Raw genomic sequence first — 26,549 nt, 5'->3', positions numbered from 1 at the left:
CATGAATCTGGGTCTAACTGAGCAATACAATTGTTCCTTCTTGTTATTTTAGTAATCCTCTTCCACCCTCATGCCACTTTGCAGTATAATCTCACTGTCTGAAAACTGATCTTTCTAGGTGTGGTTTGGAGCTCAGATCTCACAGACCTAAACACAGGTGAGATCAGACTAGTGAACGGTTCAAGTTGCTGCAGCGGAAGAGTGGAAGTGCTCTATAATGGAACATGGGGCACTGTTTGTGATGATAACTGGGAAATGGAGGATGCCAGAGTTGTGTGTCAGCAACTGGGCTGTCCATTTGCAATATCAGCCCCACATGGAGCACATTTTGGAAGAGGAACTGACCCAATCTGGCTGGATGAGGTCAAGTGTAAAGGTTCAGAATCAGCACTCAGTCAGTGCCCAGCAAGGCCTTGGGGAGAACATGACTGCAACCATGGAGAAGATGCTGGTGTCATATGCTCAGGTAAGGTCAAGACATGAGTTGATTCACACTTTACTTTTAACATGAATGAGGTTGTCAACAAGGTGGGAAAATTGGCCTGGCTCACTCCTTTGCCTTTAATTATCACCGTTTGATATGCAGGAATCCATATATGAAACTTTTCATGGCATGCTAACATCTCTGCATCAAGCAACTGTTCAGGGCACTGGCAGAAGCCAGCATGAATAGCGGGCAAGAAAATCAAATCATCCAGAGATTAATTGGCTAGGTAATATCCATTTGATAATATGTTTGATAATTTCCCCAGAGTGATGGCTGCTATTTAACACATTGGAGGAAAGCTTTGCGAAGAAAAGCACTCTCAGAGGTAAAAATATAATGTTCAGGTCAAAACTCTCTTCCTTGTGCCTTTTTGTGAACATGGAAAAAGAATCTGGTTGGCCATTGCCAAAGATAGAATGCTGAAAGAACTGGCCACTAATAAGAACATGAATGCTTAGTTTTGTATTTTGTGTTTTTATGTTTCTTTGGATGTCTAGAAAGCTTGCTGTGAAGGTGTACTAGTTCACCATTAACTGAAGTCCATTCTATTTCTCTTCAAACAGAGGTAAGGCTGGTGAATGGTCCAGCTCCCTGTGCTGGCCGGGTCGAGGTGCTCCGTAACAAAGAATGGGGAACAGTGTGTGAAAATGGCTGGGACATGAACGAAGCCCATGTTGTGTGCCAGGAAGTGGGCTGTGGAAAAGCTTTAGCAGCACCAGGTGGAGCCAAGTTTGGACAAGGATCTGGTTCCATTTGGATGGACGAGGTCAACTGCACGGGATCCGAAGACAGTCTAAGCGAATGCCCAGCAACCCCCTTGGCAGTACACAGCTGTGACCACAGCAAAGATGCAAGTGTGGAGTGTGCAGGTAATGATCATTCAACCCATAGACATGAAAAAGATCATTGTTGTGGGTTTTCCGGGCTGTATTGTCGTGGTCTTGGCATTGTAGTTCCTGACGTTTCGCCAGCAGCTGTGGCTAGCATCTTCAGAGGTGTAGCACCAAAAGACAGAGATCTCTCAGTGACACAGTGTGGAAAAGATGTTGGCAGGTCATTTATATCTACTCAGGAGGGGTGGGGTTGAGCTGAGTCATCCTGTAAGAGTTTCCCAGGGTGTGGAATGCTAATGGCAGGAGACTTCACTGTATCCTGAGGAGGTTCTTTTGCATATGGATTGGTGCTTGATGTGCTAATCTTCTCTGCAGGGTTATTGTCAGGTATAGAGTGTTTTGTTAGCCTGGTGTTTTTCAGAACTGGAAACCATGCTCTGTTCATTTTTAAGGTTTCTTCTTTCCTGTTGAAGTTTTGCTTATGCTTGTGAACTTAAATGGCTTCCCTGTGCAGTCTGACAAAGTAGTTGGAAGTATTGTCCAGTATTTTGGTGTCCTGGAATAAGATACTGTGCCCTGTTTGAGTTAAGCTATGTTCAGCCACTGCTGATTTTTCAGGTTGTCCAAGTCTGCAGTGTCTTTCATGTTCTTTTATTCTTGTCTGGATGCTACGCTTTGTGGTCCCGATGTAAACTTGTCCACAGCTGCAGGGTATACGGTATACTCCTGCAGAGGTGAGGGGGTCTCTACTATCTTTTGCTGAACGTAGCATCTGTTGTATTTTTCGGGTGGGCCTGAATACTGCTTGAAGGTTATGCTTTTTCATGAGCTTTCCCAAGTTCCCCAGAGCATACCCTTATAAAGAGCTTGTATATTGAAACAAAAGATGCTGAACACATTTCCACAGCCACTCCAACACACCAATAATGTAAGTATTCAGACATACAGATAAACTAGCAGCAGAGAGCAGGAGCAGAGCAGAAAGAAGAATTTGGACAGTGAAACAGCTCCAAAAATGTTTTAACTTTGTTTGTATTTTTTTTCTTCTCAGAAATACCTGAGATCAGATTAGTGAATGGCCACAGTCGCTGTTCTGGGAGAGTTGAGATATTCCATGAGAAACGATGGGGAACTGTATGTGATGGTGACTGGGACCTTGAAGACGCCAAGGTTGTGTGTCGTTACCTTGAATGTGGAAGTGCTTTATCAGCCCCACAAGGCTCTCATTTTGGTGAAGGATCTGGTCCCATTTGGCTAGATGGTGTTAGCTGCACAGGGACAGAGAACGCTATTAGCAAATGCCCTGCAAAAGTGTGGGGGAATAGTAACTGTTCCCACAAAGAAGATGCTGGTGTTGTATGTGGAGGTAAAAAGCACTAAGAGGTGTGTGGGAGGTTCTTCTGATTAAATTATTTTGAATTGCTGATTTACACCAAATCATAACCTACCAAAAACTCCATCTTTTGAAGAGGATTTATCATGTATCCAGTATTCCCATTTTCTATACCTAGATAGGCATACATGCAAGAGCCATCAATATAGCCAAGATCAGAGGGCTAGCCCAACAGTAACAAAGGTTTGCTCCCATGGGATGCCTGCACTGAAAGTCAATGATGGAACATATCCCTATCCCAAAGAGTAATCCATAAAGTACCAACCTCTACATGTATTTTAAAAGAAAAAACAGCAATTTGTACATTGACACACCATCTGTAACTAATCCAACATGCATGTTTTCTCACCAGTATACAGCGACATTTTGAGATCCTGATGAATGATTGTAGAAAAATCAGAAATTAAATTTGGTGCTTTGGTACCTCTTCCAGGTATCTTAAAGGGATTCTCAATCCTTTGCTGACAATGGCACCTCAGAAAATTCTTGGTAAGTTTATTACCTAGATGTAGTACTAAGTTTAACTTTTTCTGTCTCATCAGAGGTCCGTCTAACGAATGGCTCAAATCGCTGCTCTGGCAGAGTTGAAGTGTATCACAATGAACAGTGGGGGACTGTTTGTGATGAAGGATGGGATCTATGGGAGTCTGAAGTTGTCTGCCAAGAACTGGAGTGTGGAAAGGCCTTATCAGCACTGGGTGGAGCACACTATGGCCAAGGATCTGGTACCATCTGGCCGGACAGAGTTAACTGCAGAGGAAATGAAACAGCCCTCCGAGAATGCCCCAAAAGTCCCTGGAGAGATCTCGACTGTGACCACACAAGAGATGCAAGTGTGGAGTGCTCAAGTAATTTTGTTCGACTTGATATCATTCAGAAACTCAGTCCAGGGCCTTGTCACCAGGGCAGCTAATCAGAACCAAATTACAGCCATTCTGCCAGTACAAATGTTCTTTATGAAGCCTGGATGGATGGTGTGCATCTTCTGTACTAGGAAGTTGCTGAAGACACCTGAAGCCAGAAACAATCATCAGAAATGCAGATAGACAATGTAATAAAGAGCTAGTTCCCACAAAAGCAAGATTACATATTCAAAGCCACTCTCCCCATGTTTCCTTTTTTCCAAGTAAAAATTTCCTTTATTTAAACTATAAACTACACACCACATGACAGTAAACAACAGACCTAGAAAACAAGAAAAAAAACACATTTCTCCCCGTGCTCTTTCTTGTCATCTTGCTTTAAAAGCAAAAAACAGCCAAATCTAGTTTCTTAAATCCCCATTCAAGCAGATGGAATATGTATTGTCGAAGTATTGTCGAAGGCTTTCACGGCCGGAGAACGATGGTTGTTGTGGGTTTTCCGGGCTGTATTGCCGTGGTCTTGGCATTGTAGTTCCTGATGTTTTGCCAGCAGCTGTGGCTGGCATCTTCAGAGGTGTAGCACCAAAAGACAGAGATCTCTCAGTGTCACAGTGTAGAAAAGATGTTGGAAGGTCATTTGTATCTACTTAGGAGGGGTGGGGTTGAGCTGAGTCATCCTGTAAGAGTTTCCCAGGGTGTGGAATGCTAATGGCAGGAGGCTTCACTGTATCCTGAGGAGGTTCTTTTGCATATGGATTGGTGCTTGATGTGCTAATCTTCTCTGCAGGGCTATTGTCGAGTATAGGGTGTTTTGTTAGCCTGGTGTTTTTCAGAACTGGAATATGATCAGGAGCAACTTCCCTTTATAACTGACTGGTGATCAATTAAACAAGCATCTTCTAGCCATCTATGACTGTTGCAGATTTTTTAAAAAAGAGAAATATTACCTTTTAAAAAACCAAAAGACACCGGTATGTTTCCATCTTCAGAGCTCTTCAAATATATGATCTCAGTAATTCTTGGATCAGTCCCTTAAGACAGTGTGAGGCTAAGAAAGAATAGTTTCCCTAAGATGACCTGTCATTACAGTGTCTGGCTCACGTTGGCCAGGGCCTGCGGAAAGGGCTTGCCCCCCTCGAATGTTCAAGCAGAGAGGACAGGAGTCTACTAGGATGAGACCAGATGCATGCTTTCTTTTTGCATTGCTTTCATAATGGCCACCTGGGTATTTCAGTAGCCTCAGTAGCCTCCCCTCACAGCTGGGCATGAAAACAGAAGAGGATGAGGAGCTGGGCAGAATGGATGGAGAAATCACCATTTCTTTCTGTGTTTCAGATCACATCAGATTAGTGAACGGTTCAGATCGTTGTTCTGGAAGAGTGGAGGTGTTCCACAATGGGCACTGGGGGACTGTGTGTGATGATGACTGGGATATCAATGATGCCCAAGTTGTGTGCTGGGAACTTGATTGTGGAGTAGCCCTGGAAGCTCCACAAGGAGCTCACTTTGGAAAGGGAACAGACCACATTTGGCTGGATAATGTCAACTGTAAAGGGACAGAAGCGACCCTCAAAGACTGCCAGTTTGAAGGCTGGGGAGAACATAATTGCAACCATAAAGAAGATGCTGGTGTGATTTGCTCAGGTAATGGATGGGCAGGTACCTGAGGGTGCTAATTTGTGCTTCAAGGATTCTGCAAGTCATTTGAATGCTCAGAAAGATTTCACACTTTTTTCTTTCTGGGCTTTCGTTCCCTGAGAGTTCGAACAGTAACATGCTGAAGAGCAGCAGACCCAGTAATGTTGATTCAAGTACTCTGTTGCTTCTGCATTTTTCAGCTCCTTTCCTCTCCCTCTTCCATTCATAATTATCCAAAGGAGACCAGGAAGACCCCAGTCTCCCATCCATAAAGGTAAAGGTAGTCCCCTGTGCAAGCACCAAGTCATTATTGACCCATGGGGGGACGTCACATCTTGGCAGACTTTATGAGGTGGTTTGCCATTGCCTTCCCCAGTCATCTACACTTTACCCCCAGGAAACTGGGTGCTCAAGCCATTTCCTGTAGGCGCTTAAAACAAAGGGAAACATTGCATGGGAGGGAGATTGTGTTCACACTAAAAGGAATTTGATTGCTGCCCCACAACCCCCTTTTATTAACTCCTCGAAAACTCCAACCATGTGGGAGAAAGTCTTTGTAACTGTTGCTCTTGCTTGCAAACTTCTAATTTGGGAACTGAGGGGAGGCAGAAAAGATTGCACGCAGTAGAATGCACAAATCACAAAGCATAATTCTCTTCCGAGGCATGTTATTTCCTAAAGCGATAATTAAACACACTGTTCTAAGAAAGCAGCTTTGAGTTTCCATGAGAATACAGGGAGAGTAGGAAGGAATGAGCCTGTCCTCTATCCTGACTTGGCACTGGGATAGGGCTACTGCCACAAAGACTCACGCTTGCATGCAGATGAGGGGAGGAAGCTGGTAGAGGCAATGAAAATTTACAAAATTAAAAGAAAGAAAATATTTAGGGCTGAAAGGGAAACCAGGGGTTTGTGCCTCTGCAAGCTGGTTAATAATTGCACATCCTTCTTGTACACTTCTGGAATGCTGAACCAAATACAGAACTAACTCAATGAGCATAAGTGCATCTCCCCACCCCCACCCTATTGCTACCTTGGAAATGGCATTTTCTCCATGCCCATCGGGTCCTCACAAGGGGAGACCCTTCCATTCCTCACATAGCTTTAGAAATGATTTGAAAGGGAGACTTCAATTATAGGCTGTAATTTGAAAGACACTTCCCTGGGAGTAAGCACTATTGACTAACATGGGACTTACATCTGAGTAGACCTTCTGGGTGTGTTTTGCAGCACTATCCAGGCAATGGTCTGTGTCTCTCTTCCCACCCCCATCAGGGCAGTAGGCAATCACTGTGAGGAAAAAGTGCTGCTTGGGGGGGGGGAATGGTCTGTTCAATCAATCAAATGATAAATGCTATGGAATACTTCAGTCATAGGGTGCAATTCTAAAGAAACTTCCCTATGAGTAAGTATGAGGAAACATGGCATCAAAGGTAATCATTTATTGGCACTATAGGGGAAAAAGATGAACATAAAATAGGATTCTTTTTAATGCTGCCAGCTCTGGCCCACTTTTTCATAGTGTGCACCTGTCAACACTCACCTTCTTCAGGGTCTGTCGTTATGTGTTTGTTTCATGTAGTGTGACTGAGGAAAAAACATGGTTAGTCGATGGTTTAGAGGGAGGACTGTGTTCTCCACAATTTTGGTGCCATTATCTCAAAACCAGCTGCCCTCGAGAGCTTGGAAGAACTCATTGCAAACAGCAGGGCCCAAACTCAGATAACAAAAACACCCAGACAGATCAGATGCAAGCCAGCAAGGCTCTAGCCTGCACAAGGCTCCTGCTGCTGACGGTTTGCTTGCAGTTTTGCACCATGGGAGTCAGTGACACAATGAGGATGCGCTGCTGCCACTTACCTAATTTGGGTTCTGTTAACACCAACCCCCTTGTTTCTGTGTGCTGGAAACTCAGTGAGTTGATGGTTCAAAGAGAGCACTGGATTCTCTGTGACTTTTGTGCCACAAGTCATCCTTCCTCTTCCTCATAAAAATCATAAGAATAAAAAAACTAATTTTGAGTCTCACCTGACAATGCCCCACCAGAAAACAACCCAATCACGATAAACATTTCACTCAATGTCCCTGGATCCAAAACACGAAATTTTTCAAGATGGAAACACCTAATAACAACCCTTCCACAATGTACAGACATACTGAGTCACTTCTTTTCACACAATTTTTGCATGTATAGGTAAACAGAATTATTTCAACATTCAGGATTTAGTCTCATGCATGTGTGCGTGCATGCATGCATGTGTGTAAACAGCCACTCTTTCAGTTATTTCGATGATTCTTTGAGGACAGTGGGGCTGAATTGGTATCATTTGCCTAGATATAGTCCTAATTTTTTTTTCTTCTAGAGCACACTTTAAAAATAGCTATGTTGGCAACCAAGAACCTGGTTATCACACTAAGGCATACCTCTCATCTATTCTTGTGATGATATACCATGGCGCCTCAGGGCCAAACTACAAGTGACAAATGACACAGGTTGGATACTTGTCAGCTTCCCTCAAGTTTTGATGGGAAATGTAGGCAGCTTGGTGGAATATTGGACAAGTGACAGTTGAAAAGTCCATTGGACAGCAGTTGGAGAGCCACGCTGCAAGACCAGGATGCCTACATTTCCCATCAAAACTTGAGGAAAGCTGACAAGTGTCCAACCTGTGTCATTCATCACTTGTAGCTTGACCCACATTTTATTTTCATCAGCATTTTGAATACATTTTATGGAAAAGAAACACCTGATACACACAGCCTCGTTAGCCTGAAGAAATGAGTCGATCAAAATTCTTCTTTCCTTCCTGTGCTGCATTCTTCAACATTTTGCTTTCCTTCAGCCCTCAGACTGGTGAATGGCTCAAGTCGCTGCTCCGGGAGAGTGGAGATATTCCACAATCATCAGTGGGGGACCATATGTGATGACGACTGGAGCATGAAAGAAGCTGAAGTTGTCTGCAGAGAAAGAGGCTGTAGTGCTGCTTTAAAAGCCCATACAAAGGCTTGGTTTGGACAAGGATCAGGACCCATCTGGCAAGATGATGTTAACTGTGTTGGAACAGAAACTTCCCTCAGTGAATGCATAGTGGGCCCTTGGGGTCCCAAAAACTGTCACCATGGAGAAGATGTTGGTGTGGAGTGTACAGGTAATCCATACTTCATGCTTCCTTTCCAGTAAAAGAAATGTGTGTCTGTCTAGAAATAATTGATTTTCGGCAACAAAGCTCACAAGTCCAACAAGACACTGTGTTTTATGGACCACTTTACTGTGAATAAACTGGAAACTATAAAGTCCTTCTCTAATCCCTGATATGTGGGATTCTGTCCTCTTAGCGTGAAGTGCAGTCTGAAACTGATTCAGGACCGTTTCATCTCTTGGGTTAGTAGGCAGGATAGATATATTTTAAATCAAAATATGGTAGAATTTACTGTCCTGGAGGGATCCCTCATTACTCCTCTGGAATGATCACATCTGCACCTTGACAGCTTTCCTGAATCCAGGTCTCCTTTCCAGAATTCTCAGGTTTAGGCTTCACCTGGCTTCACATAATATGCCAACTGCTTCTCTTCCTTTAAAAAAAAGAGATTTGGGTATTGTTGTGGAAACTTTGGTAATCTCTTGATTAACCTCCTGTAACTTTATATGTGGGACTGCCTGTGAAGGCATCTTGGGAACTTCAGCATGGCTCCATTATGGCAAAACACCATCCATGTAATTCCTTTATTAGGACCAACCCAATGACCCATAACTGTGTGCAAGCTTTTCATTTCCCCAGATCTCTTCATCTGGCTAGGTGCTACAAAATATAGAAGGGGAGAAGCATCATGATCTTAACACCCTCTCATGTAGGGTTACCAGGTCCTCTTACCTTCCCAGCAGGAGGTGGGGGATTTGGTGCTTACCTTCACAGTGGTCTCATGATGCCCTGTGCCTGCATAATGATGGTACTTCCAGGAAGTGATATCATCATGCCAGCGTGGGGGCACTTTACAGTGGGCTGATTTTGCATTCAAATGGGCCAAAATGAGCCCATTTGGGGCCAAAATTGGTGGGCTGCACGGCTTGTAAGTGCTCCCAGGAGTAATATTATTGTGCCACCTTGGAAGCATGACCAAGAGGCACATTTCCATACCTTCTGCCCCCCACCGGCCAGGTGAGTGGTGACAGGGGGCAAAGGACAAAGGGGGAAAGCAGGGGATTCTCAGCTCCCACCAGGGGAATGGGATCCCTACTCTCATGCCACCACACTGTGGAACTTTTGGCAAGCAAAGAATATCCAGGTTTCAAGTTGTTGCTGGTCAAGGGCCATAAAAGCAAAAGGCAACTAAACAAATCCCCCCCCCCCCGCAGCTTTTCAAGGCAACCAAACTGGTGATGCCAAGAAAATATGACACCACTCCTATAGTCCAATTTGTTTCCAGGTTAGTAAATACTAATCTATAAATTAAACATTCTGTCTACTAATTCTGCAAACTAAAAACATTGTTACCCTTTCAAGGAGCTTTGCATTGTAAATATCTGAACTCCAGTGCTGTGAGACACTAGTATGAAAAGCCTTAGACTATACGCTGTGCTTCTGCAATTGCTGATAATCTCTCAATTAGCCTCCTGTATCACATTTTTAAAATGTATTGAGATATTTACATCCCACTTTTCTCCTGAATGGAAACCCAATCTGGCATAAAATCTCATTCATTTCATCACCATTGCATCCTAACAACTAGGCTTGCCAACATCAAAGTGGGACCTGGAGATCTCCTGGAATTAAAACTCATCTTCATACTACAGAGAAAATGGTAATTTCAGAGGGTGGACTCTGGCACTGAGGTGCCTCTCCTCCCTCTACCCTCTCCAGGCTCCACCCCCAAATCTCCATAAATTTCCCATCCTTGGCAACCCTAAGTACGTCCCTGTGGTATAGGTTAGACTGAGGGGAAATGACTGCTCAAGGTCACCCAGTTAACTTCAGTAGCAGAGTAGAGGAGATACAAAACCTGTGTTTCTCATATCATAGTCTGGCACTCTAACTGCTATACACAAAACTGGCTAGACTTGGTAGTAGCTGCCAGAAGAACATTCATTCATTCATTCATTCATTCATTCATATTATTATGACATCAATCCTAATAGTAAGGTGCTAGTTCATAGTTTTAAGGCCTAATCCTGTCCCTGTCCTGGGTACCCGCAAAAAAAATGGCTGTACCTGTATAAAGTAGTCAATGAATGAGGGACAACACCCACAGAATACCAAAAATCAATTTCATATATTGATACACAATTTCAAATATTCCACAAAGTATACAAAGTGCAAAGTGCTCATAGATACTTAAATATATTTATACAAAATTAGTCTCATTATACAATTCCATGCTGAATCTTTCATAAGTGAACCGGAAGACGTCAACTCCCTCCAAACCTGCCTAAAGTCCAAAAACTTCTCTTATATTTTTCTTGTACCAGCAGGATGGTTGCCATATTCCTCTTTTCCAAATCTCAGTTGTATAATTTGTATTTTATACAGTATTTGCTCATTCTGAAAATTCAGGCATTCTTGCATTTTCTACCAGCATTGCATTGTAAACTGGGGGGAACCACTGTTGGAGGACAACAGTGCTCAGCTTGAAGAACCCTTGCACAATGTTAATTTGCCTCCATTAACATACTTGAGGACATCAGACTTTGTGTTTTCCACACAGGGAGAGCTTGCATAGCTTCAGGCTTCCACAAACAAGTTTCCCTGGTAGGGTTTTTTAACCTGTAATTTAATAGCTTTATTTAAATATACCATTTCTGAACATTTTCACCAGGATTCAGAGTCAGGATGCTCAGCCTTGGGTCGCCAGCATCTCTGACTTCTCGTCCTCAGCCATACCTGACGTGTGTGCCCTTCACCAATTCGGTCATGCTCTGGGTAGTCTGGTTCTCCCTGGCAGGCTAGCTGGGCAGCTCCCAGCCCTCTTGTGAGAATTGGTCTGCTGGGGAAGTGAGCCCCCAATGGGCGTCTGCCCATCCTTGTCTCCCGCCAGAGCCTGCTTGCCTTCTCCCTCCTCTGACCTTCCACTCTCCTGCTCTTGCCTCGCTCCTTGCTCGCGTGCTGCCTCTCACCTCATCACTCTGAACCTTTCTTCCCTGTCCTCTTCTACATTTCTTGCCTCCTTGGCCTATCTTCCCTTCTGGCTTGGCAGTGCTGTTTAGCCTCTGCGAGCTCCATTTGGGTAGTGGGGCCTAGCATGGTACTCCAGGGCTTGCCCCCAATGGGGTTCACTTTGCCCAGTGCCCTGAGCCTATGCTGTGAGTCATCATATCATTATTCTAAAACATACACCAGGTTCTCTGAATTCCCAGCTTCCATTTTTAAAAAATAAGGCTCTAGCCTATTTTGTGATTTATTTCCATATATGTCTACAAGGAAAGGGGCTAGAGACTTAGGGCCAAGCTACAAGTGACGAATGACACTTGAACAGCAAGTGTATTTCTCCCTGTTCACTTGCCCTCCACTCAATCCACTTGCTGTTCAAGTGTCATTCGTCATGTGTAGCTTGGCCCTTAGTATTTAAAATAAAAAGTGAGAATTGAGAGAACCAGATGCATAATTTAGTATATCAGTATATTGATGTTATTAAATTGACAATATTCATCCACTTTATTTATGCCCTGCCTTTCTCTCCACTGGGGACCCAAAGCAGCTGGCATTGTTCTTCTCACCTCTATTTTATCCTCACAACAACCCTCTGAGGTAGGTTAGGCTAAGAGCATATGACTGGCCCAAGGTCACCCAGCAAACTTCCATGGCAGAGTAAGGATTCATACCTGGACTTCCCAAATCCTGGTCTGAGGGCCAAACTACAAGTGACAAATGACATCTGAATGGCAAGTGTGTTCTTCCCTGTTCACTTGCCCTTCACTTGCTCTCCACCTGCCGTTCAAGTGTCATTTTCACTTGTAGCTTGGCCCTGTGACTGTAACTGCTATGCTATACTAGCTATCCACTATATAGCTCTCCAGTATATTGGTATATCAATGTAAGATTGTTAAACTCTTTGCTGTAGATAAATGAAACAGTTTTGTAAGGGAAATGGGTGCAATGTGGGCAGGGCCCAGACAATCAAAACTTTTACACTCACATGGCAACCACTTGCAATCTTTCCCAAAGCATTTTTCAGAAAGATTGGAGGAAAACTGGAGAAACCCTTTGAGGCATTTGAATGAACCATGATTCTGTGGGGTAGCAGGAAACAAACCCACTTTCCAACAACATGGAACTTAGGACCAAGCTACACATGACGAATGACACTTGAACAGCAAGTGCATTTCTCCCTGTTCACTCGCCCTCCACTCAATCCACTTGCTGTTCAAGTGTCATTCGTCATGTGTAGCTTGGCCCTCAGAGCAAATAACCCATGTAGAAACCCCCTCCTCCTTTGAAAAGAGACCCAACCTGTCTTTCGAGTAACAGAATCTCAGACAGTGCTGCAGACAATTAAGATGTCCAAGGCCTCCACTTGCTAGATTAGAGGAAAGCAGTGCACATCTCAGGGCCAAGCTACACATGACGAAAGACACTTGAACGGCAAGTGGATTGAGTGGAGGGCAAGTGAACAGGGAGAAATACACTTGCTGTTCAAGTGTCATTCGTCATGTGTAGCTTGGCCCACAGATGAGCAGAGCTTCTTTTCTGGGAAAAGAGGTGGTGGAATTCTCAAATGAGGGAGAAACATACAGAAGAAAAGTGCTCCTGCTTTCAAATGCCCCACTGCTTTTTTCAGCAGAGGGGAGGGAGAGGGAGGTCCCTCCTGCCCCTCCCCTCAGCTGAAAAAGCAAGCAGGTGTTTGAAAGCAGTGTTGCCCCTTTCAAGGCCCGTAGCTTTTTTTCAAGTGATGGGGATCCCCCTCCCATCAGCTGAAAAGCAGTGGGCTTTGAAAACAACACTTTTCTTGCTACTTGCAATCAGCAAGAAAAGTGTTGTTCTTGGCCCAAAGCTAAAGAGCTGGGTCCCTTGGGCTGCTCATGAGAGGAAACAGAGTCAGGGGGCGGGGCCACCAGGCATGTGATCACTTTCAAGAAGTGCCAGAACTCCATTCCACTGCGTTCCTGCTAGAAAAAAAGCCCTGCAGATGAGAATGCGGGCAATGAAGTTAAGCCTTTATGCAGAAAAACAGCTCAAGAAATGATGATAAATTGAGTGTCTATTTTCTTCTTAGAAATCAGGTTAGTGAATGGCCCCAATCGCTGTTCTGGGAGAGTTGAGATACTCCATGAGAAACGATGGGGAACTATCTGTGATGATAACTGGGACCTTGAAGATGCCAACGTTGTGTGCCGTCATCTTGGCTGTGGAGCTGCTTTATCAGCCCCACGAGTCTCTTATTTTGGAGATGGATCAGGTCCCATATGGCTAGATGAAGTTAACTGCACAGGGCAAGAAAACTCCATAAGCAGTTGCCCTGCAGGGCAGTGGAGGAAGCATGATTGTTCCCACCATGAAGATGCTGGTGTAGTATGTGGAGGTAAGATATGTTTGTGTAAATTCAAAGCTGGATCAAAGAATATGGTTCATTTTATTCTGTTATTTCAAATTTCAGGTTTATACCATGAAATCATAAACAAAAATGCAGTCAGAAAGTCACATAGCTCAACTGTGTCCCAAAAGACTGCATGTGTTTATTTATTTACATTACTTCTAGCCTGTGTTTCTCCAAAAAACTCATTCATCCATTTGCTTCTAAACAAACACACAGATATGCAAAAGATAAACCAGGACATTCAGACTGAGGGTCTCACCACACGAGACAAAATACATTCAAATTACACGGGTAATTTGAATGTATTTGAGTGTATTTAAGTGTAATTCGAGTGTCTTTTGTCTCATGTGGTTTCACCCTGAGAGTGATTCAAACAGAAAATGGATGTACTCCAATCTGGTATCTGCAGAACGAAGAGCCCTGGCTGATCCAAGGAAGTGAACTGATTAGAGGCCACAAACAGCCATGTATCTGTACCCGGAAAGAAAGAAGAACACATATTTTGTTCTAGCATTATTTGCAACTGATCTAAATACTTGATACTTTGAGTTCCGGTATAGTTTCTTATCTTGATCCATGAATGTTCAAGGTTGTACTTCCACAAGTGAGGTCAAAAGAAAAGTTGGTAGGTTTATTCTGTGTCTGTGCTGCTAAGGATAATTTTTTATATCTCAACAGACATCCGTCTAATGAATGGCTCAAATCGCTGTTCTGGGAGGATCGAAGTGTTTCACAATGAGCAGTGGGGAACCATTTGTGATAATGGATGGGATATACAAAATGCCCAAGTTGTGTGCCGAGAGCTGAAGTGCGGAGATGCCTTATCAACATTTGGTGGAGCATATTATGGTCCAGGACTGGGAACCATCTGGCTGGACAGAGTTGACTGCACAGGAAATGGAACAGCCCTTGGAGAATGCCCAAAAGGTCCTTGGGGGGAGCATACTTGTGACCACAGGAGGGATGCAAGTGTGGAGTGCTTAGGTAATTTGTATCACTTGATTTAATTAGGAAACTAATTGTAAGGTCAGGCTCGCACAGCCCCTGGGATTAAGATCGTATCCATGTTTCATACAGTAAGGCTGAATACCATGGGAAATTGTCTAAAGAAAGCAGACTGTTACACAAATATAATGGCAGGAGTAATTGTCAAACACTTAGAAAAACAATGCTCATATTTAAAACAAAAATATAAGCCATGTAACATCTCTTATTAAGATGAGCCAAACTGGCACAAAACTATGTACAAGCCTTCGAATTCTCCAGAAGTCTTCATGAGGCTGGATGTTTTCAATGGTGAGGGTTGAAAAAGTGACTCCCACATTTTCCCACTACTCTCAGGCTTTAAGAGACCTACGTGTTCTGCCTCATGTAACAGGGGTATTTGAAGAATGGCTGGCTTTTGGATATTCAGTGGGATGTCTCCATTTTGTACTTCTTCATCTGAGAGGCCAGGGGTACGACCAACAACAGTGCCATTTCAAATTTCACACAGGGTGCTGGCAAAACAAAAGACCACAGAGTAATTTTTAGTTCACCCTCCTTTAAAAAGAAAATTCAACTTAGAGAACCTTAAAATTTGCAAAAATTTTGTGCAATTTTGGGTGGTCATATGAAAAGTTTCTTCGTGGCTTGTTTTGGACATTTTGCTTTGGACAAACAAACCTACTTTCAACTTTTTCCAGCTTTTACAGAATCATCAGTTACTGAAAAAAAGGAGATTATATGCTCAGAGCCATTTCCTCAAGATCATTTTCAGCAGCCAGTTCCCACAAACAAGCTCACATGCTGGCTGTTGTCACACGGGCATCTCTTCCGTTAAATTTACAGCATATAGCGCCCTACCTGTTATCGGCACAGTAACGTTTCTTTGGGTCACCTAACGGCTCTTCGCGCCACCAGCTGTCCACATCGAAGCACTCTGTTCTGTTCTCTCTAACAGCGCAGAAGCAGCTCCCCCCCCTTTTTTTTATTATTCTGGCGTTTAATTCCACTATAATGGAATAACAGCATATAAACATTCCGTTAGAGCAAAACATTACGACCCTTTTGTTTTTCCAACTTTGAAATTATATAAATAGCCCTTTGCCCGCCGAAAACTCCATGTCTGACGTGATCCCCATCGCTGAAGACTCTGCCATGGCGACTGAGTCATTTTTACTTCAGCAGAAAGTTTGCATTGTGTTATGTCGTTATGGCGTTATAAGGACATAATAAAATTTTTTAAAAGGGGAGTTGCGGGAAGAAATGGATTCTGGGATTGAAGGGAGGGCATAGGGCGTTGCAAGGCAAAATACATCGATGTGAGGCATTCACACTGAGGCACAAAATAGCGCGACTATCAAGCACAAAGCAGAAGAGAGAAAATCGCTACAGTGTTGGAATAAGGTGGGTGTTTGCCGAGAAATAGCGCCATTTTAGTGCTAAATAAAAGCCCGGGGCCGTTTCCAGACAGCTTACCTGCCTCTGGAACGTCGCGCCATCTTGCGGGGAAAACGCGAAATATCGCGTTTTCCCCGCAAGATGGCGTGACGTTCCGGAGGCAGGTAAGCCGTCTGGAAACGGCCCGTGTGACGACGGCCGCTATCAGTGGAATGTGAACAAAAACAAAAAGCCATTGATGGTCATTTAAGCTACCATCTTCCAGTCATCAGCATTCACAGAAGAAGCTTTTTCACTTATGGGCTTTGGGGTGTAAAGCCTAATAATGTAGCTTTTTACGCCTTTGGAACACTTTGATTATATGATCTTAGGGATTCTTACATCAACACTTTAGGGTAGATCAGGGTGAGGTAAAGAAAACAATAGTTTACCTAAAGAGTCTTTGCCATTATACTTACCACCTTGCAGTGGACAGAGGCTTATTCCCCTATAGGACTTTCAAGCCATGGACACAGGATTCTTGTCTGGGATTCGGCATGCTTTACTTCTGCATTGCTTCTATTGTGGCCAGCCACCCATTTTAGTAGCCTCAGTTGAAGGGATCCCTCTCCCACAATTGAGAAAATAAACAGATGAGTTGCCATGGGGATGACTGAACTGACTTTTTCTCTATCCATTTCAGACCCAAGGGAGATCAGATTGGTGAATGGTTCGAACAGTTGCTCTGGGAGAGTTGAGGTGCTCCACAATGACCAGTGGGGGACTGTTTGTGATGAAGAATGGAACATCTACAGTGCCCAAGTCGTGTGCAGAGAACTTGGCTGTGGAAAAGCAGTATCAGCCCCCAAAGGAGCTCACTTTGGAGAGGGGAGTGGTCGCATCTGGCTGGGTTTTGTCTATTGTTATGGGACAGAATCTTCCCTCAAGGACTGCCGGAAAAACCGTTGGGGAGACCATAACTGTAACCACCAAGAAGATGTTGGTATGGTGTGCTCAAGTAAGTTGTGGGCAGGTGCTAGAGGGTGGTAAATCCTAGTTTTGGAAACATTTAAATGAATTCTAACATTTGTACATGTTTCTGGATATAGGATCATGGATCCATTGAAAAAGATAGCCGTTCATTTTTTTCACTGATTTAGAGCAGAACTACAAGTGACAAAAGGCACAGGTTGGACACTTGTCAGCTTCCCTCAAGTTTTGATGGGAAATGTAGTCTTGCAGCTTGGCTCTCTGACTGCTCTCCAATGGACTTTTCAACTGTCACTTGTCCAACATTCCGCCAAGCTGCCTACATTTCCCATCAAAACTTGAGGGAAGCTGACAAGTGTCCAACCTGTGCCTTTTGTCACTTGTAGTTCCGCTCTTAGAATCGTAGAATCATAGAGTGGGAAAGGTCATTACAGATTATCTAGTTCAACCCCCTGCCAATGCAGGACAGTCTAAAGCATCCCTGAGTAGTATTTGTCCAGCCACTCCTTGAAGACTGCTCATGAGAGGGAACCCACCACATCCCTTGGCAACCTATTCCACAGCTTGATTACTCTTATCATGAAAAAGTTTTTCCTAATGTCCAGTTGGTACCTTCCTGCCTGTTGTTTAAACCCATTGTTTCAAGTCCTATCCTCTGTTGCCAATAGGAACATCTCCCTTTCCTCCCCTGAGTGACAGCCTCTTAAATACTTAAAGAGAGCAATCATATCTCCCCTCACCCTTCTCCAAACTGAACATTCCCAAGTCCCTCAATCTTTCCTTGTAGGGCTTGGTCTCCAGGCCCCTGATCATCCTGGTTCCTTTCCTCTGCGCCTATTCCAATTTGTCCACATTCTTTTTGAAGGAAGACTCCAGGACTGCACACAATACTCCAAGTGGGGATTAACCAACATGGTGATTGGATGCACTTTCCTTTCTTGCTGCTGCATTACACTGATTGCTCATATTTATCATTCCATGGTATCCAAAGATCTTATTCCTACACACTACTATCCAAAAATGTATCCTCCATCCAGTATGCATGCTTTGCATTTTTGTTGCCCAGGTGCAGAACCCAGCACTTATCCATGTTAAACTGCATCTTATTAAAATCTGCCCACTTTTCTAGTGTCATCAGATCTTGTTGAATTTTATTCCTATCTTCAAAAGTATTTGCCACTCCTCTCAGTTTGGTCTTATCTGCAAATTTAATGAGGAATCCCTTCACACCCTCGTCCAGATTATTTATAAAAATATTGAAAAGCATTGGGCCCAGGACAGAATTCCTGTGGCTCTCCACTGGATACTTCCCTCCAAACAAATGTGATAACATTGACAAATACTCTTTGGGTGCAGTTATCTAGACAGTTTCCAATCCATCTAACCAGCCTAGAGCCAAGCTACAAGTGATGAATGACACTTGCCTGGCAAGTGAACAGATTGATGTGTATTCCACCCTGTTCACTTGTCATTCACTTGCTCTCCGCTTGATCAAGTGGAGCACAAGTGAATGGCAAGTGAACAGGGAGGAATACATGTGAGTCTGTTCACTTGCCATGCAAGTGTAGTTCATCACTTGTAGCTTGGCTCTCATAGGAGTCTAGTCCACAGTCCTCCAATTTATGTCTCACAATATCATGAGGAGTTATATACCCTCCTGGAGTTGAGGGCATTGCTTGTTGAAATATCCCTGATACTGATTGTACTAATCTCTCACTACGTGATCCTCTTTGAGTATCAGTGACAAAGGCAGGCTATAAATGACATAAATAAATGACATAAAAAATAAGTATTGGCTACCTGAACCCGGCTTCTACCAGGATCAAACTCAGGTCATGAGCAGAACTTAGGCTGCAGTACTGCAGCTTACCACTCTGTGCCACAAGCCCCTATGAAGGAGGTAGGAAATATTGAGTTTAAATGCCTGTAATGCCTTTTTGCTGGTCAGAGGTTAAAATGATATGAGAGATATTACATTTCACATTTTATTGCAATTTACTGGGCATCTTATTGAAAGATTTTAACTCTTAAAAATTATGCTAGCATCCCTTTCCATCCTCATTCCGCACCCAGAACCCTGCATATGTAATGGGAGGTGTGAGAATTCTGGAAACACATACTTACCTAGAGTATGCATTTGTGAATTTTTTTTTGCTGTCATCTAGGCAAAGAAATCATCAGACCAATAAGGTTTGGGATTTTAATTCACATCCTATCCTGTCACATCGTTAGCCTCTTTGAATATTAGCAGCTATAGCAGCTAATCAAAGCTTTGAACTATATTTTTGAGGTAGAGAGAACGAGAAAGACAGACATAGGCAGCACAGGTGGTTGCCAGAGCTCCAGTCATGGGACATATAACACCCATCCCCCATCAGCTGCACTGGTTACTGGTTGAGTACCGGGTCCAGTTCAAGGTTCTATAAAGCCCTATGTGGACTGGGCCCAGCATACCTTTGGGACCGCCTTTCCCCATATGGTCCCCAGAGGTTGCTTCGGTCAGCTAATAAGTACTTGCTGGTGGTCCCTGGCCCCAGGGAGGTCCGCCTGGCCTCTATCAGAGCCAGGGCCTTTTCAGTCCTGGCTCCAACCTGATGGAACTCTCTGTCTGAGGAAACTATGGCCTGGCAGGATTTGTTATCTTACCGCCAGGCCTGCAAGACGGAGATGTTCCACCAGGCATTTGGTGGGGGCTAGGCTGTCCTCTCACTGGCCATACCACTGAAGACTATTCACCACCCATGCAGGAGCTCATAACTTCATAAGTGTGATGCAGGGCATGATGCAAGAGCCAAGCCCTGCGTCTAAAGTGCTGTATTTTAATATTTATATCCGCCAATTGAGAAATTTTAATTGTATATGGAATAGTGTTTTAATGTTTTTATAATGTTTTTATTGTTTTTAAACTTTGTGTAAAAATTGGATGTTGTTACACTGCCCTGGGCCTGTCTGATAGGGAGGGTGGTCGAGAATAATAATAATAATAATAATAATAATAATAATAATAATAATAATAATAATAATAATAATAATAATAATAATAATAATATCTTTATATTTGTACTGGCACACTTTCCTCCTAAAGTATTCATTTGTTCACTCATTTATTCATTCGTTTGTTCGTTCATTTATCAGTATTTCACTTCTTTCATATACAGGATCATACACTATTTGTAATTGATCCATTTAGTTTAGGACTTGTGCAAATCGTTGTTTTCAGTCTGAGTCAAAGAGGGTTCAAGTATGTCACCTCACAAAATAAATGGTGTAATGTGTCTCTCTAGGTGAAGTTAAGGGAATTCTTTGCAGATTTATTCCATGTGTGTGTTTAACTTTTTCTATTTTATCAGCTATCCGGCTAATAAATGGCTCTAATGACTGCTCAGGAAGGGTCGAAGTGTATCACAATGAGCAGTGGGGAACTATTTGTGATAATGGCTGGGATATACAAGATGCCCAAGTTGTGTGCCAAGAGCTGAACTGTGGAGATGCCTTATCAGCATTTGGTGGAGCACACTATGGCCCAGGATCGGGAACCATCTGGCTGGACAGAGTTGACTGCACAGGAAATGAAATGGCCCTTGGAGAATGCCCAAAAAGTCCCTGGGGAGAGCATACTTGTGATCATAGGAGGGATGCACATGTGGAGTGCTCAGGTAACTTTGTATGGCTTGATTTAATTAGGTCATTTGTTGTAGGGTAAAGCTTGAACAATCCCTTGAATCAGGTTCTCTACCATTCAACTAGCCCTGGCTCAGCTGGCAACATGTAATTCAGCCATAGGGGAGCTGCTGCCCAGAAGAAAGAGGAGAAGATGAAGGATAGACAATGGTGGGTGGGAAGGAGACAAGGAAGCCAAAAAAAGGGAGGGGTGTGGTGTTAGGGAAGGGAAAGAGGACCTAGTGGGGCAGGTGTGAAATGAGATATCCCCATGAGTCCTTGTGAATTCACACTTATTTTCTCTTATTTGGTTTTTTTGGGGGGGCTCTTTGTGCCTTCAGAACACTTTGAATATATGATCTTGGGAATTCTTACATTGACCCATTTGGGCAGATCACTGTGAGGCAGAGATATAACACCTCATAGCTTACCAAAAGCTGCTTCTTTGCCATTGTTCTTACCAGCTTGCAGTGTACAAGGGCTTATGCCAAGACAGTTTTTTTCTCATTAGAAATTTCAAGCCATGAACGCAGGAATCAAGTCTGGGATTATGCCAGCTGCATGCTTTATTTCTGCATTACTTCTACTGCGGCCAGCTTTTAGAAATCTCAGTTGAATGGATCACCTCCCCCCAACTGTGAATAAAAAAAGAGGAGGATCCGTGCAGATGACTTAACTGACTGTTCCTTTATCCGTTCCAGATGTAAGAGAGATCAGATTGGTGAACAGCTCAAGTAGGTGCTCTGGGAGAGTTGAGGTGCGCTACAGTGGCCAGTGGGGGACTGTGTGTGATGATGACTGGAATATCAATAGTGCCCAAGTTGTGTGCAGAGAACTTGGCTGTGGAAAAGCAATATCAGCTCCACATGGAGCACACTTTGGAGAAGGAAAAGATCCCATCTGGTTGGACAATGTGAAATGTGATGGGACTGAAGCTGCCCTCAAGGACTGCCGGAAAAAACCTTGGGGAGACCATAACTGTAAACACCAAGAAGATGCTGGTGTGGTGTGCTCAGGTAATTGGTGGGAACGTATTGGAGGGTGGTAAAGTCTAGTTCCCAATACTGAAGGCTTAATATAGGGCCAAGCTACAAGTGACAAATGACACTTGAATGGCAAGTGGATCGAGTGAAGGGCAAGTGAACAGGGAGAAATACACTTGCTGTTCTGGTGTCATTTGTCACTTGTAGCTTTGCCCACAGTCATTTGAACAAATCCTATCATTAATACCTGTCTGATTAACCAATTTTTTCAACATTCTAAATCTAGGTTCATGGCTACATAAATATATATATATATATATATATATATATATATATATATATATATATATATATATACATAGCCACTCTTTCAGTTCTTTCACTGATTTCTTTGGTGGTAGGGCTGAATTGACATCATTCATCATGATACCTGCCTAATTTTATCTGCTAGAAGAAGCTTAAGAATTGCCTACTTTAGCAACAAAGAACCTGGTCATAAACTCAAGACATACAGGTCATTCAGCACATAAGAAGCATTTTATGGAAAGGTGTAAGGGTCAGAGCACGGGGGAAATGGGGAGAGGGGAATTGGCAATTGAAAAGTTCCAAAAATGTAATATCAGGAGGCAACAAACAAACAAAAATTGCATGCAGGAATGTGTAAAGCAAGTCAAGCCCAGGAGGCACAAACTCTATTATGTTTAAGCAACCTCTGTCAAAGTGCAAGAGTGAGAGGCTTGCTTGGTAATTAATGTTTAATACAGACTATACTTGAATTTAGAACTACAAGGCTACCCACTGCCCACTTCTTCAGCCACTGCCTCGCTTCTTCAGCCCTTTCCAGCCCAGTGCACACAACAACACAAAGAGCCAACCTCAATGTGAGGATATCCTGGTGGCCACTACAAGGAATCTGATCCTATTTTCATAGCCATGTCAAAATGCCATGAGAGCACAATCTTTATCTGGTCCACAGTGCAGAACACTTGTCCTCCCTCCTCTCTCTGTACACCTTTAGAAGTGCTGAAACATCTGCAGGGAAGCCATTTTGACCCTTGATAAAGCACGGAAAAGTGAGTAAGAAGAGCACTTTATCTGGACCCACTGAAGGCCTGATAAGAATGGAACCTTCTGTCAGGCAATGGATGACAGGATATGGTAGACAGACCCCTGTACCATTGCAGCAAGACAAAGGTTCTTGGTTAAATGTTTTTTTATTCAGAAATCAGATCATTTCCATATATATGTCCATAGAACTACTCAGAAGCAAGGTAAGCATCTAAGCAGCGAGAGTAAAAGTTGACAGGAATGACATCATGTGAGAGAGACCTTTCTTTTAACATTCAAGCCTGCTCCTTTCCCCCTTCCCAATAATAAACAAGATTTTGGCGCTCTTCTTGTGTGAGAACATTTCACATATTTGTAATATCAAGTTGAGCCACTAGAAAACAAGACATAGCAAAGCCTGGGAGTGAGTAGCATACAAGGTCAGAAACACTGGAAGCTGCTGCAGTTCGTTAGATAAACACCTGTGAAAGCCTGTGGTAGAAACAGTTATGGCATTGGTAAAATGACATCGAGTTACAGCAGGATACATTGGTTTAGAACAAAAGGATCATTAAAATTGGCATGGATGGGGCCCAGACATGACACCTTCCAAGTCTTTTAAAATGATGTTAAAATAATGTTGGTGTCCATATACCAACCATGAGGATGCCATCTCATCTAGTTCTGCCCCAATACTGGCAGATTTTTGTCCTTAAGTCCCCCAGCTAATTCTGATGCACTTGTGTGTCTAGGCTCACATGTGGGAAAGAGCAGCATAAATGCAAAGCTTGTGTTGTGCTTCACAATTTTAGTGGGAATGTCTTGAATGCCAGTTGTGTTTGTCATGACTGAGATAAATATGGCAGTGGTGGGTTGGGGGACAGAGGCAAGAGGGTGGACCCCGAGCCACCCACAGCTTAACATTTGAAAAAAAGAAAATACACTCTAAATCATTACTTTCAACTGTCACTAAAAGAGCACTGACTAAGGTTCCCTTCCATATTTAGAAACATGCACAGCTCAGCATACTGTGGTAAATATGGCCCTCAGTGCTATAAAGTTGCATCTTTGCACTCAGAGCTCCATTTTGTGGAATGCTCTTTTCTTAAGCAAATCAGTTGAATCAGCAGATCAGCCCTGACCACATGACTGAAATATTCATGCTCTGTTCTTGGAACTATATTGGTCCAAAGCCGCTGATATGGGCAGATGATGAGAAAGTTCACTTTCAGGTCCAGAGAGCTGGCCATGGTACTGTTGGGGGATAGTGCAAGCATGCCTTTACTAATCCTAGATGTATTCTGTACATGAGATGGCCCAGAGAACCTCTTTGTTGTGGGACTTGCAGTGGCTTCCAGGGTCACTTTTGAGAAATAATGCCCTTGCTGCTGGATAAGCCTGTGAAGGGGGCAGGAAAACTAAGTTTAAATCCCTGTAATACGTTTTTGTTTTAGTGACCAGTGATTCAAATATTACGAGGTAAATTTCATTTCACATTTTATTTCTATTTACTGGATATCGTATTCAAAGATTTTAACTTTTAATAATAATGCTAGCATCCCCTCCCTTCCTCATCGTGCCCCCAGAACCCTGCATATGAAATGGTAAGTGTGAGAATTCTGGAAAGGTATACTTGCCAAGGCTGAGCATTTTTAAATTCCTTTGCTCTCAATCCAGGCAAGGGAATTGGTCAGAGAGATGAGTTTAGGCTTCTAATTCACGTCCTGTGCTGTCACATCTATGGTCTCTTCGAATAGTATCAGCTACAGCCACTAATGAAAGCTTTGACCTGTATTTTTGAGGTATAGAGAGACTCAGGGCCAAGCTACAAGTGACGAATGACACTTGAATGGCAAGTGTATTTCTCCCTGTTTACTTGCCCTCCACTCAATCCACTTGCCGTTTAAGTGTCATCTGTCAATTGTAGCTTGGCCCTCAGGGTCGCACTACAAGTGACGAATGACACTTGCCTGGCAAGTGAACAGACTCACATGTATTCCTCCCTGTTCACTTGCCATTCACTTGCACTCCATTTGATAAAGTGGAGAGCAAGTGAATGGCAAGTGAACAGGGTGGAATACATGTGAGGGCCAAGCTACAAGTGATGAATGACACTTGAACAGCAAGTGTATTTCTCCCTGTTCACTTGCCCTCCACTCAATCCACTTGCTGTTCAAGTGCCATTCATCACTTTTAGCTTGGCCCTGAGTCTGTACACTTGCCAGGCAAGTGTCATTCGTCACTTATAGTGCAACCCACAGAAAGAGAGTAAGACATAGGCAGGATTTATTGATATTCCTTTGGGCACATTTTCTTCCTAAACTATTCATTCATTCTATTGTCGAAGGCTTTCATGGCCGGAGAACGATAGTTGTTGTGGATTTTCCGGGCTGTATAGCCGTGGTCTTGGCATTATAGTTCCTGATGTTTCTCCAGCAGCTGTGGCTGGCATCTTCAGAGGTGTAGCACCAAAAGACAGAGATCTCTCAGTGTCACAGTGTGGGAAAGATTTTGGCAGGTCATTTATATCTACTCAGGAGGGGTGGGGTTGAGCTGAGTAATCCTGTAAGAGTTTCTCAGGGTGTGGAATGCTAATGGAGGGAGGCTTCACTGTATCCTGAGGAGCTTTCAGCTAGGTCACAAGGTCTACAGGAAACCAACTCACACGGATCGGTACTTACACAAAAACTCCAATCACCACCCTTGACAGAAAAGAGGAATAATAAAAACATTAGTAGACCGTGCAAGACGGATATGTGAACCACAGTTTCTCAACGAGGAAATTAATCATCTAAATCACGCACTTCAGGCAAATGGCTACTCCAGAAATGAAATCAGAAGAGCAAGTAAACCAAGGATAAATCAAACAACTAAGGAAAAACAGTCTCCCACAGGAAAAGTGTTTTTGCCATATATCAAAGGAATCACTGATCAGATGGGAAAGCTTATGAAAAAGTACAGCTTACAAACAGTATTCAGACCGATGGTTGTTGTGGGTTTTCCGGGCTGTATTGCCGTGGTCTTGGTATTCAGACCCACTAGAAAAATACAACACATGCTATGTTCAGCAAAAGACAGTAGAGACACCCTCACCTCTGCAGGAGTATACCATATACCCTGCAGCTGTGGACAAGTTTACATCGGGTCCACAAAGCATAGCATCCAGACAAGAATAAAAGAACATGAAAGACACTGCAGACTTGGCCATCCTGAAAAATCAGCAGTGGCTGAACATAGCCTAACTCAAACAGGACACAGTATCCTATTCCAGGATGCTAAAATACTTGACAACACTTCCAACTACTTTGTCAGACTGCACAGGGAAGCCATTGAAATTCATAAGCATAAGCACAATTTCAACAGGAAAGAAGAGACTTTAAGAATGAATAGAGCATGGTTTCCAGTCCTTAAAAACACCAGGCTAACAAAACACTCTATACCCAACAATAGCCCTGCAGAGAAGATTAGCACATCAAGCACCAATCCATATGCAAAAGAACCTCCTCAGGATACAGTGAAGCCTCCCTCCATTAGCATTCCACACCCTGGGAAACTCTTACAGGATGACTCAGCTCAACCCCACCCCTTCTGAGTAGATATAAATGACCTGCCAACATCTTTTCCACACTGTGACACTGAGAGATCTCTGTCTTTTGGTGCTACACCTCTGAAGATGCCAGCCACAGCTGCTGGTGAAACATCAGGAACTACAATGCCAAGACCACGGCTATACAGCCCGGAAAATCCACAACAACCATTATTCATTCA

The 26,549-nt window shown here is 43.3% G+C and overlaps 1 protein-coding gene across 2 annotated transcripts in view; it reads left to right on the top strand.

Annotated features, from left to right (window-relative positions):
* The window catches only part of LOC129338536 (deleted in malignant brain tumors 1 protein-like), a 47,557-nt gene that overhangs the window by 8,889 nt on the left and 12,119 nt on the right, over positions 1-26,549 (top strand). For both annotated transcript variants that reach the window (XR_008597953.1, XM_054992844.1), the window contains exons 2-12: positions 119-466; positions 1,051-1,356; positions 2,372-2,686; positions 3,256-3,561; positions 4,912-5,220; positions 8,058-8,363; positions 13,420-13,725; positions 14,419-14,724; positions 16,805-17,119; positions 20,442-20,747; positions 21,453-21,767. Coding sequence is in view for 1 of the 2 variants with exons in the window: in XM_054992844.1 (XP_054848819.1) it covers positions 119-466; positions 1,051-1,356; positions 2,372-2,686; positions 3,256-3,561; positions 4,912-5,220; positions 8,058-8,363; positions 13,420-13,725; positions 14,419-14,724; positions 16,805-17,119; positions 20,442-20,747; positions 21,453-21,767 (3,438 nt within the window). In the remaining variant the exon portion in view is untranslated. The remainder of the gene's footprint in view (positions 1-118; positions 467-1,050; positions 1,357-2,371; positions 2,687-3,255; positions 3,562-4,911; positions 5,221-8,057; positions 8,364-13,419; positions 13,726-14,418; positions 14,725-16,804; positions 17,120-20,441; positions 20,748-21,452; positions 21,768-26,549) is intronic.

This window comes from Eublepharis macularius, chromosome 12 (assembly GCF_028583425.1).
Source record: "Eublepharis macularius isolate TG4126 chromosome 12, MPM_Emac_v1.0, whole genome shotgun sequence".
Lineage (NCBI taxonomy): Eukaryota > Metazoa > Chordata > Lepidosauria > Squamata > Eublepharidae > Eublepharis > Eublepharis macularius.
The sequence above is the reverse complement of the archived record's forward strand: the minus strand, read 5'-3'. Positions and strand labels throughout refer to the sequence as shown.